Consider the following 15,361-nt stretch of genomic DNA (forward strand, 5'->3'; position numbering starts at 1 on the left):
TCGCCATGGCCTGGGAGACCCTCCACAGAGCTGGCTACACGTCCTACTAAGCTCCCCTCGCTCAGTCTTCTCCAGCCACACCAGCCTCCATGCTGGTTCTGGAACAGACCAACCCGTCCCACTTTCCAGTCTTTGCACTTGCTGTACCCTTGCTTGGGGACTCTCTCCAGATACTTGCCTGACTCACTCCCTCCCTCACCTTTCAGGTCTGAACTCGAGTGTCACCTTCCAAACAAGCAGCTCCCTCTAGAACTGTAGCCCTCCTCCTCTCCTCACTTACATACCAACTAATCACTATAAATTTGACTGACTGACTTTTTTTCTGTCTCTCCCTAGCCGCCAACTGCAGGAGGGCAAGGACTTTGTTTTGCTCACTGCTATATCCCCAATACCTACAAAAATGCCAGGCAGTTCTCAACAAATATGTACTGAACGATAAAATGAATAAATGAATTCTCTTCTTTACAGGATCTTCTCCATGCCAGCCACACCAGGCATCAGAGACAAACTGAGGAAAAAGAAAATTTTGATAGAATTAAATTACAGATAGCTGACAAAGCATGGATAGAAGTTGATGGCTTTAATTTGAAGACTCTTTCGCATTCGTTTTCTGATCAACAAAGGACAAGGAAGGAGTCTGAAACAATCTGAAAATGTTTTTCAAAAATATTTTAGAAATTTTATTTTTATAAAATGTTTTAAATTCGTGTATTAAAATGTATACCAACACACACCAAAAAATTATGTAAGCTGTATCATAAATACAAAACTAACAGTTTTCAAAACATACAAGACACATCCAATGTAAAAAAAAATCTTATATATACAAAATGCAATGTATTTCCAATACAAAAAAAATATGCTCAACCAAAAGTACAAAACAAAACCCTCCCCTTGACTGGCCACTTAAGCTGCTATGAAAGGCTTTTCTTCTTCCTTATGTTACCTGGTCTTTCTTCTCATTTTTCTTTTTAATTTATTTGTAAGATAAGAGCCAATCAAGGTGTTTTAAAAGCTGATGTTTGTTGTTATACTTTTACAGTCAAGTGACTTTTAATTCCAAAAGTTAATACTTTATACTCTGAGCTATAAATGAGTTCCTAAACATTGTATGCAAATCAAATTATGATTTGGGTACTCTAAGCAGAACATATCATTTACAGAAATTTCTTTTTATAAAATTAAGACTTTCATGTCACATTTGCTTATATCACAGTAAGCCCCTAAATTAATTCCTCAACCCACCATAAAACAAAAAAACAAAAAAACCTCCTTAACAATGTAAAATATTTTATTCACTCTCTGTATGGTTCCCTCAAATGCTAAATAGGAACATCTAATCTAAAATACATCTGGAGGGGTCTGTTCCCTCCCTACCTACCCCACATCTACTAATATGCACCAACAATAGAAACTGGCTCAGTGTTTACCTACTGTTAATGCTAATACTCATCTGATTTAGTTGTTGTTGCAGCAACAAAAAATTTTGAATTTTGGTTGTTTTTTTTATGTAAGAACCACATCTATTACTAATTTATCACCATTTCCCTTAACAATATATTTCAGGGAAAATGTTTAGATTTAAGCTACAATTAAAGTTCCTAATCAGGAAATCAAAAAAGCTAGTTACTGATGCTGATATGCTTTTTCCCTCCCTATCAAAACTATCTTTCCTGATTAAACTTGGAGGGAGGGAAGGAGAGAAGGAGGGTGAGAAGGGGAAGGAAAACAGACTGGCTGGAAGGTTAAAGGTGACATCTTGCAGTCACAATGACTCTTCCAGTACTGTGTAGAAAACCACAGAGAATTCTGTTGAAATTCACTAAGAGAAAAGCACTAGCAATGCCGTTCATCTAAAAGTAAATGGAATTAGAAGAAATTTTTTTTTTTTTGCGGTACGCGGGCCTCTCACTGCTGTGGCCTCTCTCGTTGCGGAGCACAGGCTCCGGATGCACAGGCTCAGTGGCCATGGCTCACGGGCCCAGCCGCTCCGCGGCATGTAGGATCTTCCCAGACCGGGGCATGAACCCGTGTCCCCTGCATCGGCAGGCGGACTCTCAACCACTGTGCCACCAGGGAAGCCCAGAAAATTATTTTTTACTATTTTCTATATCTTGGAAAAATTCTGTTGTTAAAAATTATGATTAAAATTGGCTCCTCGCCAATTATTCACATTTACTAACATTTAACTGTGGAGCAATTACTTTAAAAAAAGAGAGAAAAGTGAGGATTAAGAAAGGTTAAGTTCAGTCAAGTAGGAAGTCTGGTATGTAAAAAACCAGAGAAAGCAGGAGAGTGCCCAGTTCAGAGACTGACTGCTAGAGTCCAGGTCCAGCCCAGGGCTGCCATCAGCTAATGAGAAAAGGTAGACCAACAAAATCTACTCACTCCAACACACGTAACTTTTGCTTCACAGAGAGTACTTTTGAAAACTAAGACTCACTTATCAAGTGAATTAAAGGAAATTTTGCAAACTGTGCACGTAGACACAATATTTTTAAAGCAAGTTTAAGGGGTGCACATAAGTTCTGAGATTATATTTGTGAGAACTATACCCCCTTGGGGTAAATGTGGTTCAGAAATCAAGCCACCACTACCCTGAGGCACAGCCTGCATAATAATAATATTATTAAAATATATATTTCCTTCAAATTATTCTCATTAATTATGTCAACCAATTTGAATGCATCAAGGGAGAATTTTACCAGTGGTATAACAAGGTACATATTTACATTTTCATTTGTATCTTAAGGACAAACTGTTAAAAATGATGATGATGATGATGAAAAGTAAGATTAAAGGTGTGTTCATTTGGGAAAAGCTACATTAATAGTATTCATCCAACCACAAACACTTTCGTAATGAATGCAATACTGCAAAACAATTCACAGCTTTATAAAAAGTTGAAATACAGTTTCATTAGGATTTTTTTTCCAATTCAAAATTAAAAGAGTTCAACTTACATCGCTGCTTAACTATTTTACTCTAAAATCTTTAAGATATATAAAATACCAAGATTATCAACAGTCACATATGTTTTGAAGTCAGGGGACACATGTATTTTCTTAAGATTGGTTCCATTTGTGTAGAAGGTCTGTGAGGATTCCCCAGTGACAACATTCCACCACTGTTCAGAGAAAAATAAAATTCTTATTAGGTTGGCAATTATAGTGTGAGACAATCTGCAGTGCCAGCTGGATCCTTCACCCCATCACCTCCCCACTCCCAAACTAAAGCAAACACCAGGAAGGATGTCTAAGGTTTAATGCTGAATACAGTATTATCAACCCAGTCCACCATTCCTGATTAACCCTGGTGACTGCCTCACAGCTACCCTACACCTAAACCCACTGTAAGGCATGCTGGAGAAACATGCAGCCTACTCAGAGCTGCAGACAGAAGGCTACACAAAGCCCATTATGGCCATGGCTGGACTGAATTCTCCTGTCTGCATATCCTTCTCAGTGGAATGGAAAGAATGACCCTCTCTTCTCTAAAAATGCCCCTTTGCAGAAATGGACAGGAATTTTGGCAGATATCAAGACTACTGATAATACGGGCTGCAGGATAGAATGTTCTCTCTACTGAATCTTCCCTTTCACCAGGAGTGATTCAAGAGCCCATGACCAAGTTTTTTATTTAAAAGTCTATACATTTATTTACTAAATAAATACTGAACATCTCAAATGTAGCAGGTGCTCTGGCCAAGTCCTTCCTTTCTCTTCCCAATTACTGAATTCACTAAGATTATAACAATATTTATATTCCTTTACTAAATGGAGATCATGAAGCTTACCTACATATCTCACAACTAAGATGAAGGCAAAAGAGACCACGTATATGAACACCTTTTGAAAAGGCCTCAGGTACATCAAGATTCTGAGTATTATGAATGCAATGATCACTTCTGTGTCCGTGGCAATGCCTAGCATTCCGCCTTGCTCGTGTGACTGGGTCAACTATTCACTAGTTATTAGTTATACTAATATTAGTTATTAGTAATGGTAACTGGTAAAAGTATACCTTGTGGACTTAAGTAAACCTCAATGAAGCAACATGTACTAACTTGAAATTTTCCAGGACTAACAATTTTGCTTTATAAAATAGCAGTGTAATCAAGACTGTAGAGGAGAGTCGCTAGAGGCAAATCGTAGAGGTAGTGAGGCCCTTAGAGATCACCTAGTCCAACTGCCTCACTTAACAAGTAAGGAAACCAGGGTTGAGAGAGAAGAAAGGCCTTGTCACTGTGGACAACACCACTAGCAGGTGGCAGAGATGGAAGAGTTATCCAGCTTCCAAACCAAGTGCACCCACTGCCTTTCCCTCTATTAAAACAGACCACTCGACTTGGAAACACTACCCCAGCCACTAATGTGAATATGGACTAAAAGACAATGATATTAAATAGGACTTATGCAGGGGACTTCTGGGCAGTGAAACTACTCCGTATAATACTACAATGGTGGACACGTGTCGTTATACATTTGTCAAAATTCACAGACTGTACAACACCAAGAGTGAACCCTAATAGAAATTATGGATTTTGGGTGATAATGACATGTCAATGAACATTCATCAGCTGTAACAAATGTACCCTCTGGTGGGGGATGTTGACAGTGGGGGAAGCTTGCACGTGGGGAAGGGGTGGGTATATGGGAACTCTGTACTTTCCATTCAGTTTTGCTGAGAAACTAAATCTGCTTTAAGGAATAAAGTAAATTAAAAAAAAATAGCAGGGATATTTTTGGAAGGAGGGATAAATTGGGAATTTGGGATTAACAGATACAAACTACTATATATAAAATAGATAAACAACAAGGACCTATTGTATAGCCCAGGGAACTATATTCAACATCTTGTAATAACCTATAATGGAAAAGAATCTGAAAAAGAATATATAATATTATAATATATATATAATATTGTAATATATATTTTATATATATATATATATATATATATGAGTCACTTTGCTGTACAACTGAAACACTGTAAATCAACTATACTTCAATTTTTAAAAGATAGCTAACATTTACTCAGGGTACACTATGTGCCACCATGTATAATTATTTTACTTGTATTAACTCCTTTAACCCTCCCAACCCTATGAGGTAGGTGTTATTATTACACCCATTTTACAGGTGAGAAAGTAGAGACTAAATCACCTTGTGCAAGATCACAAAGCTACTGAGTGGCAGATCCAGGCTTTGAATTCAGGTAGTCTGCCCCAAGTCTCACACTCCTGACCTTTATATTCTGTGGCCTCTATGTAATGGAAAACCTGAACTTATCATCATGTATTTCATATTTCAAATCAGCCTTTCTCCTCATGAGTATGAATTAATGTGGATTTCTTGTCATTCTAACAGTATGTACTCTGTGGCATAACACAAGTAAATTACATTTTTTTTTACTTATAAATAGGAATAATTTTGAAAGTTAAGAGCTTTTTAGCTACTGGATACCTACTTTATCTTACTGACATTCAATTCATACAGCTTGGATTATAAAGTAAACAGACTCAAAAGGCCTATTTTCTTGGACATTACAGCAGCTGTTTCTTTTTACTTTTAATTTGCTCTGTGCTCTTAGATAGTCTCATGAACATGCTGGGTAGATGCAGGCTGGGCTATATCACAACCAGTTTAACCATGCTAGTAATCAAACCAAAAGGAAGAACAGCCTGATTGCCACTGAAATATACAGACTAAATATATAGGCTATAGGCTCTTTCACCCTGAAGACATAACTTCAACATCGATTCTGCTGTTTATTTCAAGGTTCTCCAGGAACTCTGGAAATCTAGTCACTGATCTCTATCATATCTTGTAAGCCAGACTCACAATTATGTGATACCCTTCTATGGTGCCCAGAGCATCAAAAGACATGGTCTCTAGAAGCTCAGTGTCAAAGCTGAGCAGTTAAGTTTTTCAGCAGTTAATACGGCTGAAGACTCCCAGCTTCCAACACAAAGACAGCAATGTCGCTCCTCTAAGAATCATCCTCAGAACAGACTAAGAGTGCAGTTTATCTCTACACTAAAGGAGGACAAGTGGTGATAGTCTCACAATCCCCTAATAACTAAATAAAGGTGTACCTTTATTTAGGTACAGGTTAATGCAACATCTTGTAAGCAGCATTGTATTTTCAATGTAAACTTGTAAAGGAATCATAACATACATCCTCTCATAGAGCTAAAAACTGCCCTCTGATTTATCTTTTTTATAAGCTAGATTTTTACATTAAATAAAATTGCATCTACATAGGTCCCATATAACCAAAAACTTCAATTCAGTCATTCAAATATTTTTGAACATCTATACTATATGAGACAATTAATCAGAATCATCTCCTACAGTTGAATGTTTTCAGTAAGAAAAAACAGTATCGTTAAGATCTAATTCATTAGGGTCTAATTCATAAGGGATCTATTTTAAGTGATCAGTACAATACACAGTATCATCTTCAACCCCTTTTACAAGTAAATCACTACTCAAGACTCAGCTCAAGCATTCCCCTCCAATGGAAGCCTCTGCTAACTCCCAAAGGTAGAACTGTCCTCTCCTTTGTGCCTCTACTATCCTTATGCAAATGTGTCCCAGAACCCCTCTTACACTTAGAGACTTTATTTATTTACTGTCTGCTTCCTCCAAAGACTGTCAACCACCTGGGCAAGAACCAAGTCTTAAACATTGTGCCATGTAGCAGTGCCAGCACACAGTGGGCACTTAATACATTCTTAGTGAGTGGATGGATAAAAAGATTGCAAGCACCAAAAAATGACCCTGAGGCACCACAACACGCTCAACTGTGGCCTCAGTATTTGCTAATAATAAGTTTGTATAAGGCAATCTACTAAGTAATTGTAGGAAATTCACAACCTCTGTGAACATCAGTTTCCTCACCTACAAACCAAGAATGATAAAATTTAAGCCTCGCAAAGCTGGCTAATAAGATGATGTAAGTAAAGCATTTTGTAAACTATAAAGCAACATGCTGCCGCTGCTATTTTTATTATTATTACTACCACGACTACCACTACCATTACCACTAATACTTAAGAAAGGAAATTTCACAAATAAATTTTTTTAAAGACTCAACCAACACAGCTCACAATTAGTGAAGTAGAAAATCAAATTAAGTTAAACACCCCACTTTCTAGTCATTCTGATCGCCTAAGACTTTGTTTGGGGCAGGATGAGAGCTCTGGACTCAGAACATCCCTAACACTGTCATCAAAACTTCCAAGAGATCTGAAGAATGCAGCCTTGCAGATCTCAGTTTCGTCACTCAGAACGGGATAACAGTAATCACCCTTCCTCTCTGATGGGTTGTACGAGGCCCAACTGAGACACAGGAAGTGAAAATAATTTGGAAAGTAGGATACAGGCTGTTCTTTTCTTTCAGTCTTTGAGAAACCCTTACCTTAAGATATCCTCCAGCAGAAACAAGCATTTTGCTATCTGGAGAAAAGCAAAGGTCAGTCACCCAGCCTCCGTGAGTAGCAGCTCCTTCTTCTACTGAAATCGGAGCAAACAAATGAAGAAGCTCACCATTTGAGACATTCCATATCTATAAAAACAATACACAGTTCATTAACAGGGTTACTCAGAAGTTTTATATATCTATCTATCTCATTTGGAACATATTTGGAAATCTTTCTTAAAAATATAATTACAATTCAGTGATACCTTAGGAATTTTTTTAGATTACATTCCTGTGCAAATTTTTTAAAATTACTAATTATAATTAAAATGCATTACTTACAATATTTATCATTAACTATACTCCAAAAAATATAACTAAATGACTTAGAGTGACTGATTAGAATACTGTGACTCTTTCACTGAATAAAAGGAGTATGGGGCTTCCCTGGTGGCTCACTGGTTAAGAATCCGCCTGCCAATGCAAGGGACAGGGGTTTGAGCCCTGGTCTGGGAAGATCCCACATACAGTGGAGCAACTAAGCCCGTGCACCACAACTACTGAACCTGTGCTCTAGAGCCTGCAAGCCACAACTACTGAGCCTGCGCTCTAGAGCCCGTGAGCCACAACTACTGAGCCTGCACTCTAGAGCCTGCAAGCCACAACTACTGAGGCTGCGTGCTGCAACTACTGAAGCCCACGCACCTAGAGCCCGTGCCCTGCAATGAGAGGCCGCCGCAATGAGAAGCCTGCACACCTCAATGAAGAGTAGCCCCCGCTCGCCGCAACTAGAGAGAGCCCGCGTGCAGCAACAAAGACCCGACGCAACCAAAAATTTTAAAAATTCAAAAAAAAAAAAAGAGTATGATGGGAGAAGCAAGGAATAAACAAAAAAGGCCTAACAAACTACCTCAAAAGAACAAAGAATTCTAGTTCAGGATCTACCACTAAGAATATTGACAGACACTATTCAAACACCTGAAGTATATATATTTTAAACAGTTAAGTCCCAGTAAGGTTTTATTTATATATATATATATATATATATATATATATATATATATGTATGTATTTTTTTATATTTTATATGTATAAAATAAACAAGCAAGCAAGCATATACACATACATTCACTAAGATTAGTTTACTAAGCTCTTAAAAACAACCCAATTATTTATAGATATTAATATTTTCATTTATTTCCAGTGATACTTAATATATGAGCAGTACTCTAATTTTTCAAAGAAATTATACATCAGAATAAGAAAAACAGAGGCATAAATAGCAAAAGAAAATAATCAAAATCATCATTTGTAAATGTCCCCTGGGAAATCCAAGAGAATCAAATGGAAAAACTGATTATAAAGAATTCAGTAAGACAGCTAGATAGAAGATATATATATAAAAAATTAATAGCTTTCCTATATTTTGAAAAATCAAGAAAAACAGAAAATTTTTTTAATGTACTAAAGAAAATTTTTAAATAACCCTTATTTAAAGAGACAATTTTTACCTTTAGGGGTTTCTGGAAAATGAAACACTGCCTCATAACCAGTAAAAGAGCCCTTTCATCCACAGGTGAAAACTCAGAGCAAAATGAATGTTCCCAAAGCAGTCCTGCCCCTTCGGCTGGCATGGCATTTATGAGAATGGTATACAGAAGGTTGGTTACTTAGTCCTCAAGCAAGAGAATCTTAATTTTCCTGGAAAGTCTATCTGATAATGCCCCTATTCCTGCATAATGCATACTGTCTCATTCTTCTGCATTATATACCTACCTATTCCTTGAATTTTAACTCCTGCTTCGTAAAAAACGAACAAAATAACATACAAAAAACAAGACTCTCCTGATTATACCAGTTACCAAAGCAGCCACCCCCAATGCCCAAACTTTTTCCATCAACCACCCAATCCTTCTAACACAACCAGAGGCAGACAATCCCACGAGGATGGCAATAGGCTCCACTCTAAATGTTGACTACCTAATGGATATAGTCCTAAAGAGACCTTTCAGTGCAGGAAACAGCAGAATTGCAATTCATTTATAATCTAGACAACAATTTACAAAAATTATTTTCCTCACATTCTGCCACTAAAAACAATCTTTGGTTCAGGTCCAAGAATTAAGATGAATCATTCTCAAGCTAACAGCACAGAATCAACTGCAAATAACTAGGGCATCTGCCTCCTCACGTACATGGGAAATGCTTCACTTTAACTCTAAAATGAATTCTTTTCTGCAGTGAAGTGCAGCTGTGAACACAACGTGCATAAGAAACAGAACAAAGAATGCCTCATCCAACCAGAACCCTGGGGCCTGTGCTTCCCTGTCACATTAACAAAAGCCCCAGATATGGTACAGAGGGCTAGCCAAAGCTATAAGGAGAGCAGTGCTTTCATGTCAGCAAACACCCTACCCTGATTTCTCCGTTGTCATCTCCAGTTGCCAACAGGCTACTGTCCACAGAGAAGGCAGAGCAGCGCACGCAGCCTTTGTGGCCTCTCAATTCATGAAGAGGGGAAAGGAGTTCAAAACTCCAAATCTGGAAGGCAATTCAGATTGTTTAGGAATAGTAAATACACTCGAAATAAGCATGTATAAACCCTGCCTCGAGTGCTAGTTAGCCATAAATTCAATCATATGAAGTTCTAACATTCAACAGTTCATAAACTTTCATGAGAGGCCCAAATGCCAACTAGCAACCTGGTTCATTTTTTAGAGTTTCCCTTTAATTACTCAAGTAAACTTAAGCTCAAGGATCAAAGTCACAGCTTCCTTAACTTTAGACTTAGAAGGAAGAATAGCAAAGCAGTCTATGGAGTACAGCAGACTTGAGTGGAGTCCTGGCTCCACTATTTACTAGCTCCTTGGCCTAGGACAACCCACATAAGCTTCTCTGGCTTCAGTTTCTTCATCTGTATGATGGAGACAATAGCACCTATAGAGTGAAAATTAAATGAGATAATAGAGACTGAAATTCCTAGCAAAGGGCCTAACGTACGGCAAGAGTACTTTAAAGGTTAGTCCCTATACCATCCTACTATCTTAGCAGCCAAAGGCTGTTCTTTTCCTTCCAATATTCTCCCTGGTGGTTCTGTCATCACCATTTAACAAGCTTAAACTGAAAATGTGTTCCAGGCACTGTGAGCAAAGAACTGGTGGTGCAAAGATAACTGGATTCAGTCCCTGTCCCTGAAAAGTTTCTAGTTTAATCATAAATGTTTGAGCCAACAGTGGTATGAAGTAAATTAACATGAGTAATATGTAATAGGAACACTGAGGGTGGAGCAGCTAATCCTGCCTGAGGGCCAGGAAAGGGTTCACTGAAGGACTGACCTTAAATCTAGGTCGAGAAGAATGAGTCATAATGCTTCCAGGTAAAAAAGGATACAAGGTTGTATCAAGTGAAAGTTAACAGTGCACACAAAAAGATGGAAGTAGTAGTCTGGCACAGAGGGAACAATGTAGCAGAAAGAGGTGGTGATGGGCTAAGGAGTTGAGCTTATAAACCATCAGGTCACAGAGGAGTTTCAACAGGGAACTCGGGCAGCAGTAGGGAAGATAAACCGGAGGAAGTACAGACCAGTGGCAGGTCCACCAATAAAAAAGGAGAGCCTGGTCTTCAGGGTGGGGACAAGGAAGAGAACAAGGATCCAGGAGACACTGAGGAGTAATCAATAGAGCACAAAAGACAGGAGAGTCCCAGGCAACTCCAGGGTTCACAGTTTGGAAAGACGGGTAGATAATGATGCCATTAACAAAGATGGTGAAAAAAGAAGAGAATGGAGAATGGAGTATTCAATGTCCCCAACCAGGGAGCATCATTTCACTGGAATGTGATTTTTAAAAGCATCGATTTACATCAATTACAAAAAAATTTACTGTGGGTGTACAATTAAATGTAAATCTCTTTCAATGCTTTTTATTGCCTAAAATATTCAGTAGACACTGCCTTTGATTACTAACAGACAAAAGTTATCAGTAAGGGAGAAATCAAAAATCCTCAATGTCATTCACTTAATCTATTTGACACAGACTAAATGTCAATGGGCATCCTCCAAAAATTCACAAAATGAGACAGACATGTGGACAGAAACTTATTATTCTGTTTTACACATTAGTTGGACTCATAATACATAACAAATACCAAGGTCTTATGCGTGCACCTTTCAACCGATTGGCCTACCTTTGCAGTCTTGTCAGCAGAGGTAGAAGAATACTTGGTTGCATCAGGAGAAATATCACAAGAAAGAACTGTATCCTGATGACAGACAAAGTCTTTTTCTATTCTTCCAGTAATAATATTCCATACCTTCAAGGAAAAACTCAGAAGTTGACAATTAAGAACATTTTGTCTTACTGAGCATACACAGCCAGAAGACATCCTATAAACCAAGAGCTTTAGCACATTGGTTGTTCTGACCTCTTTAAGTGCCTTTTAGTACAAATGCTCATAAACACACAGCAGATGGATGACTGCAGTAGACAGAAAACAGGCATTTCTATTTTAGAAATTTAAAAATTTAAGTATTTACATATCAGCCACCTGCTTTTGGCTGTCACAATATAATCAATGCGATCAATATTAGAATATTTTTTTTAAAAGAAATGTGTGCTTCAAATTACCTTCACTGTTCCATCAAACGACCAGGAAAGCAATCTTGAATTTTTCAAGAGTTTAAAGTCTTTCACAGTTTCCTGATGGGCTTGCAGAAAGACATATTCCTCTGATTGCCAATTCCATACCTGAATATCAGAGAAATAAGTCTGCTATAACCCTTTCCCCATAATATCCCATTAGAGAGGTGGAGGTGTATCACTCGCTTATCTAAAGTCTTTCATCCTCATGGCACTTCAGTAAAATAAAGAAGAAAACCAAGTAAGAATACGGTATTCCCATTTTACAGACAGAGAAGAGAAAAGCTGGGGTTAATTAACTTGACTATGGGCAAAATAAAATATTTTTCCTCCTAAATAAAGTCTGTTTTCTTCAGTTGCTTGGAGAGCAGTTAATTATACCAGAAGATAGAGAAAAGTCACAATATGTTCATGAGCTCACCATCTGATTAAATTTTCCAAAGAAAATTATCCCAATTACATATTCACAGATTTCTAAACTTCACAAGTTAGGCCAAGTGTCCAGATTCTGGCTCCAATGAAGCTACTGAATCCTACTGGCCCTATTGCCTGGGAAGGTCAGTTGACCAGAGCAGCTTCAAACCAGGTCGTGGAATTTCTGAGCTTCAGAGATCTTGCCTAGGCCCTGATGCAATCCTCAAAATGACAAAAGTGATATAGTACATTATGTTTCACATGGCACTCCAGGAAGAACTCCTCAGATACAAGAGAAAGAGAAGAGATTGCAATGTTGGAGACAATGCGTTCATAGTAGGCTTGAGAAATGAGCTGGAACTATGATTCACAAACTGAGAAGGACACTTCAAACAAAGAGAATGAATGCTAGAGTTAAAGCACAGGAGCAGGAAAATGTGGAAAGATTACAGGTACCTGTTCATAGTTCAATCTGACTGGAACAGGATACATAGAAGGAACAGTAGGGAAAAAAGTTGAGAAAGATATTCAAAGAAACAGCCCAGAGAGCCTGAAGCTAGACTTCTGAGCTGTGGGCAATCAGGGAGTCTCCCACAGAATTTTCTTCTATTTTTTAATATTGGGAATAAAAAGATAATGAAAAAGCAGCCACCATCTCAGGTATGCACATTAGTAATATTCTGGGTCTCCTTTTTGACTGGTGAAGGTTAAACAGTAGAAATGCCTTTAAGGCTTTTCTTACTGGGCTTAGGCAAAATTGTAAAAGAAATTCACCTCTCTTACCCCCTTTCTTTACTCCTCTGTCCTCCACATTTAGCAGTCACCCTCCCAGCCCCACCGAGCCCTGGCTCTCAGATATCTCCATCTTTTCTGTCTGAGTGTTCATTCACAGAAGCAGGGTATCTTGTATGAGAGCAAGGGACCTTAGAAGAGGAGCTGGAAGTGAGAGTAGTTCTAAAGAGGATGAAATGGGAATTTCAGCACTTTAAGAGCGCAGTAAGATATGCTGAGGTAGGGGGAAGAAACAGAAGCTTTCTGGCTCCCCAAATCGTATCAGGAAAAATGGCATCCTGTGTGACTAAACATAGAATACCCTGGACCACTACCACTAGGAAACTTCTGGCTCCCTCCTCCTACTGTCTGGGCTTTACTGGACTAGAGGATCAGTGGCTGTTACTAACAGCTCTTCCAGGTTGGCTGGCACTGCCATTCCCAGCTGTGTCTGATTCAATGTTCACTCCTGACTGAGGTTCTTACTGCTACCCTCCACACATCAAGAAGTCAGAGAGCCTTCCTGAGTAGATATAACAAAGAATTTGACAATCACTGAGGGGAAATGAAGACTAGCCTTAGCAGCTTTTGTTGCAGATGCTTTCTGATAAGGCAATGATGACAAGGATACCTTTTTTGTTGACCTCAAACATACTGTGCTAGTTGAATCACCTTATATAATAGCTAAACTTCCACCAGCATTATCAGTCACATGTATAAAGGTTAAGTTTGGGTATGTCTCTACAATTAGCTATAATTTTTGCAATGTATGCACACTGGAATTTTTTCAGCTATATAAATTTAAATTTTAAAAAATGCTAAAGAATCTTTTTATACTTGTAAGAATCAATATATTCTCATTCATTGGCTCAGGTAAACACAGCTACTACTTGGGCTTTATTTACATCAAGGTAAAAGATCAAAAACTACCAAAACAGGGCTTCCCTGGTGGCGCAGTGGTTGAGAATCTGCCGGCCAATGCAGGGGACACGGGTTCGAGCCCTGGTCTGGGAAGATCCCACATGCCATGGAGCAACTAAGCCCGTGAGTCACAACTACTGAGCCTGCACGTCTGGAGCCTGTGCTCCACAACAAGAGAGGCCGCGACAGTGAGAGGGCCGCACACCGTTATGAAGAGTGGCCCCCGCTTGCACAACTAAAGAAAGCCCTCGCACAGAAACGAAGACCCAACACAGCCAAAAATAAATAAATTTTTTAAGAAAAACTACCAAAACAGACCTCAACTTTCACAATTCTAGGTGCTATAATCAAGAGAGCTGATTCTTCAAATTTTGGCAATAACTTTAATTGAGCTTGACAAAGATTTACCAAACCCCAACTACATTCCAGGCACTGGGGATACAAAGATGATTAAAATAAACCTCCAAAATGGCAACTATGTAAGGGGTTTTCAGATTTGTTAATTAACTTGATTGTGGTAATTATTTCACAATTTGTACATATATCAAATCATCACATTATGTGTCTTAAACATAATACAATTTTGCCAATTATACCTCAGTAAAGCTGCAGGGAAAAAAAAAAAAACCTCCAATTAATTATTTATTAAAACATTAAAAAACTATAAAACAAAAACCCAACCAGTCAATTCTTGGAAATACCTACCAAGATTTTTGTTGCATGAATGTACATGCATTAAAACATTTTAAATGTAAAAAGTATTCTGAGTAGAGCAGAAAAAGAGGATGAAACACAGCTCATTTCTACAAATAATCTAACTTGGATCCTAAAAATATTCCTAGAAATTATTTCTCCCTCTGGCTGAGAATATCTGATCTTCAAGGAGGTCATAAAACCTGTGAATTTAGCTGTTGACAGAAAGACTATACTGTATACAATGTCTCAGCAGAATTTCATCAGATGTAGCTTAGTTTTACACATTTCAAAGCCATCTAGAGAGGAAGAAAGGTGAATATTACACTGAGTTTCAGAGCTAATACACTAGTACCATGGGAGCCTATAATAAGTAAGTTTCTGTACTAAAGGCAAATTTCATTCCAATCATATAGGACTCATAGAGACATAACATAAAAAGATTTTTTCCAAAACAGTTTTTAACAGTGTAGTTAAACATTGCCACTGTAGGAAATATA

The 15,361-nt window shown here is 38.1% G+C and overlaps 1 protein-coding gene across 4 annotated transcripts in view; it reads right to left on the minus strand.

Moving 5' to 3' along the window:
- Positions 1-584: 584 nt before the first annotated feature.
- APAF1 (apoptotic peptidase activating factor 1) overlaps positions 585-15,361 on the minus strand; it is a 91,615-nt gene continuing 76,838 nt past the window's right edge. For 3 of the 4 annotated variants that reach the window (XM_079937808.1, XM_079937807.1, XM_079937806.1), the window contains 5 exons: positions 12,051-12,170; positions 11,611-11,736; positions 9,841-9,966; positions 7,426-7,572; positions 585-3,127 (listed from right to left, as the gene is read on the minus strand). In XM_079937808.1, the coding sequence (XP_079793934.1) occupies positions 2,981-3,127; positions 7,426-7,572; positions 9,841-9,966; positions 11,611-11,736; positions 12,051-12,170 (666 nt within the window). In that variant the 3' untranslated portion in view covers positions 585-2,980. Of the gene's footprint in view, positions 3,128-7,425; positions 7,573-9,840; positions 9,967-11,610; positions 11,737-12,050; positions 12,171-15,361 lie in introns of those variants that run through there. The other variant, XM_079937809.1, reaches the window with a different exon arrangement.

Source organism: Stenella coeruleoalba (assembly GCF_951394435.1).
Source record: "Stenella coeruleoalba genome assembly, chromosome: 11".
In the NCBI taxonomy this organism is placed as follows: domain Eukaryota; kingdom Metazoa; phylum Chordata; class Mammalia; order Artiodactyla; family Delphinidae; genus Stenella; species Stenella coeruleoalba.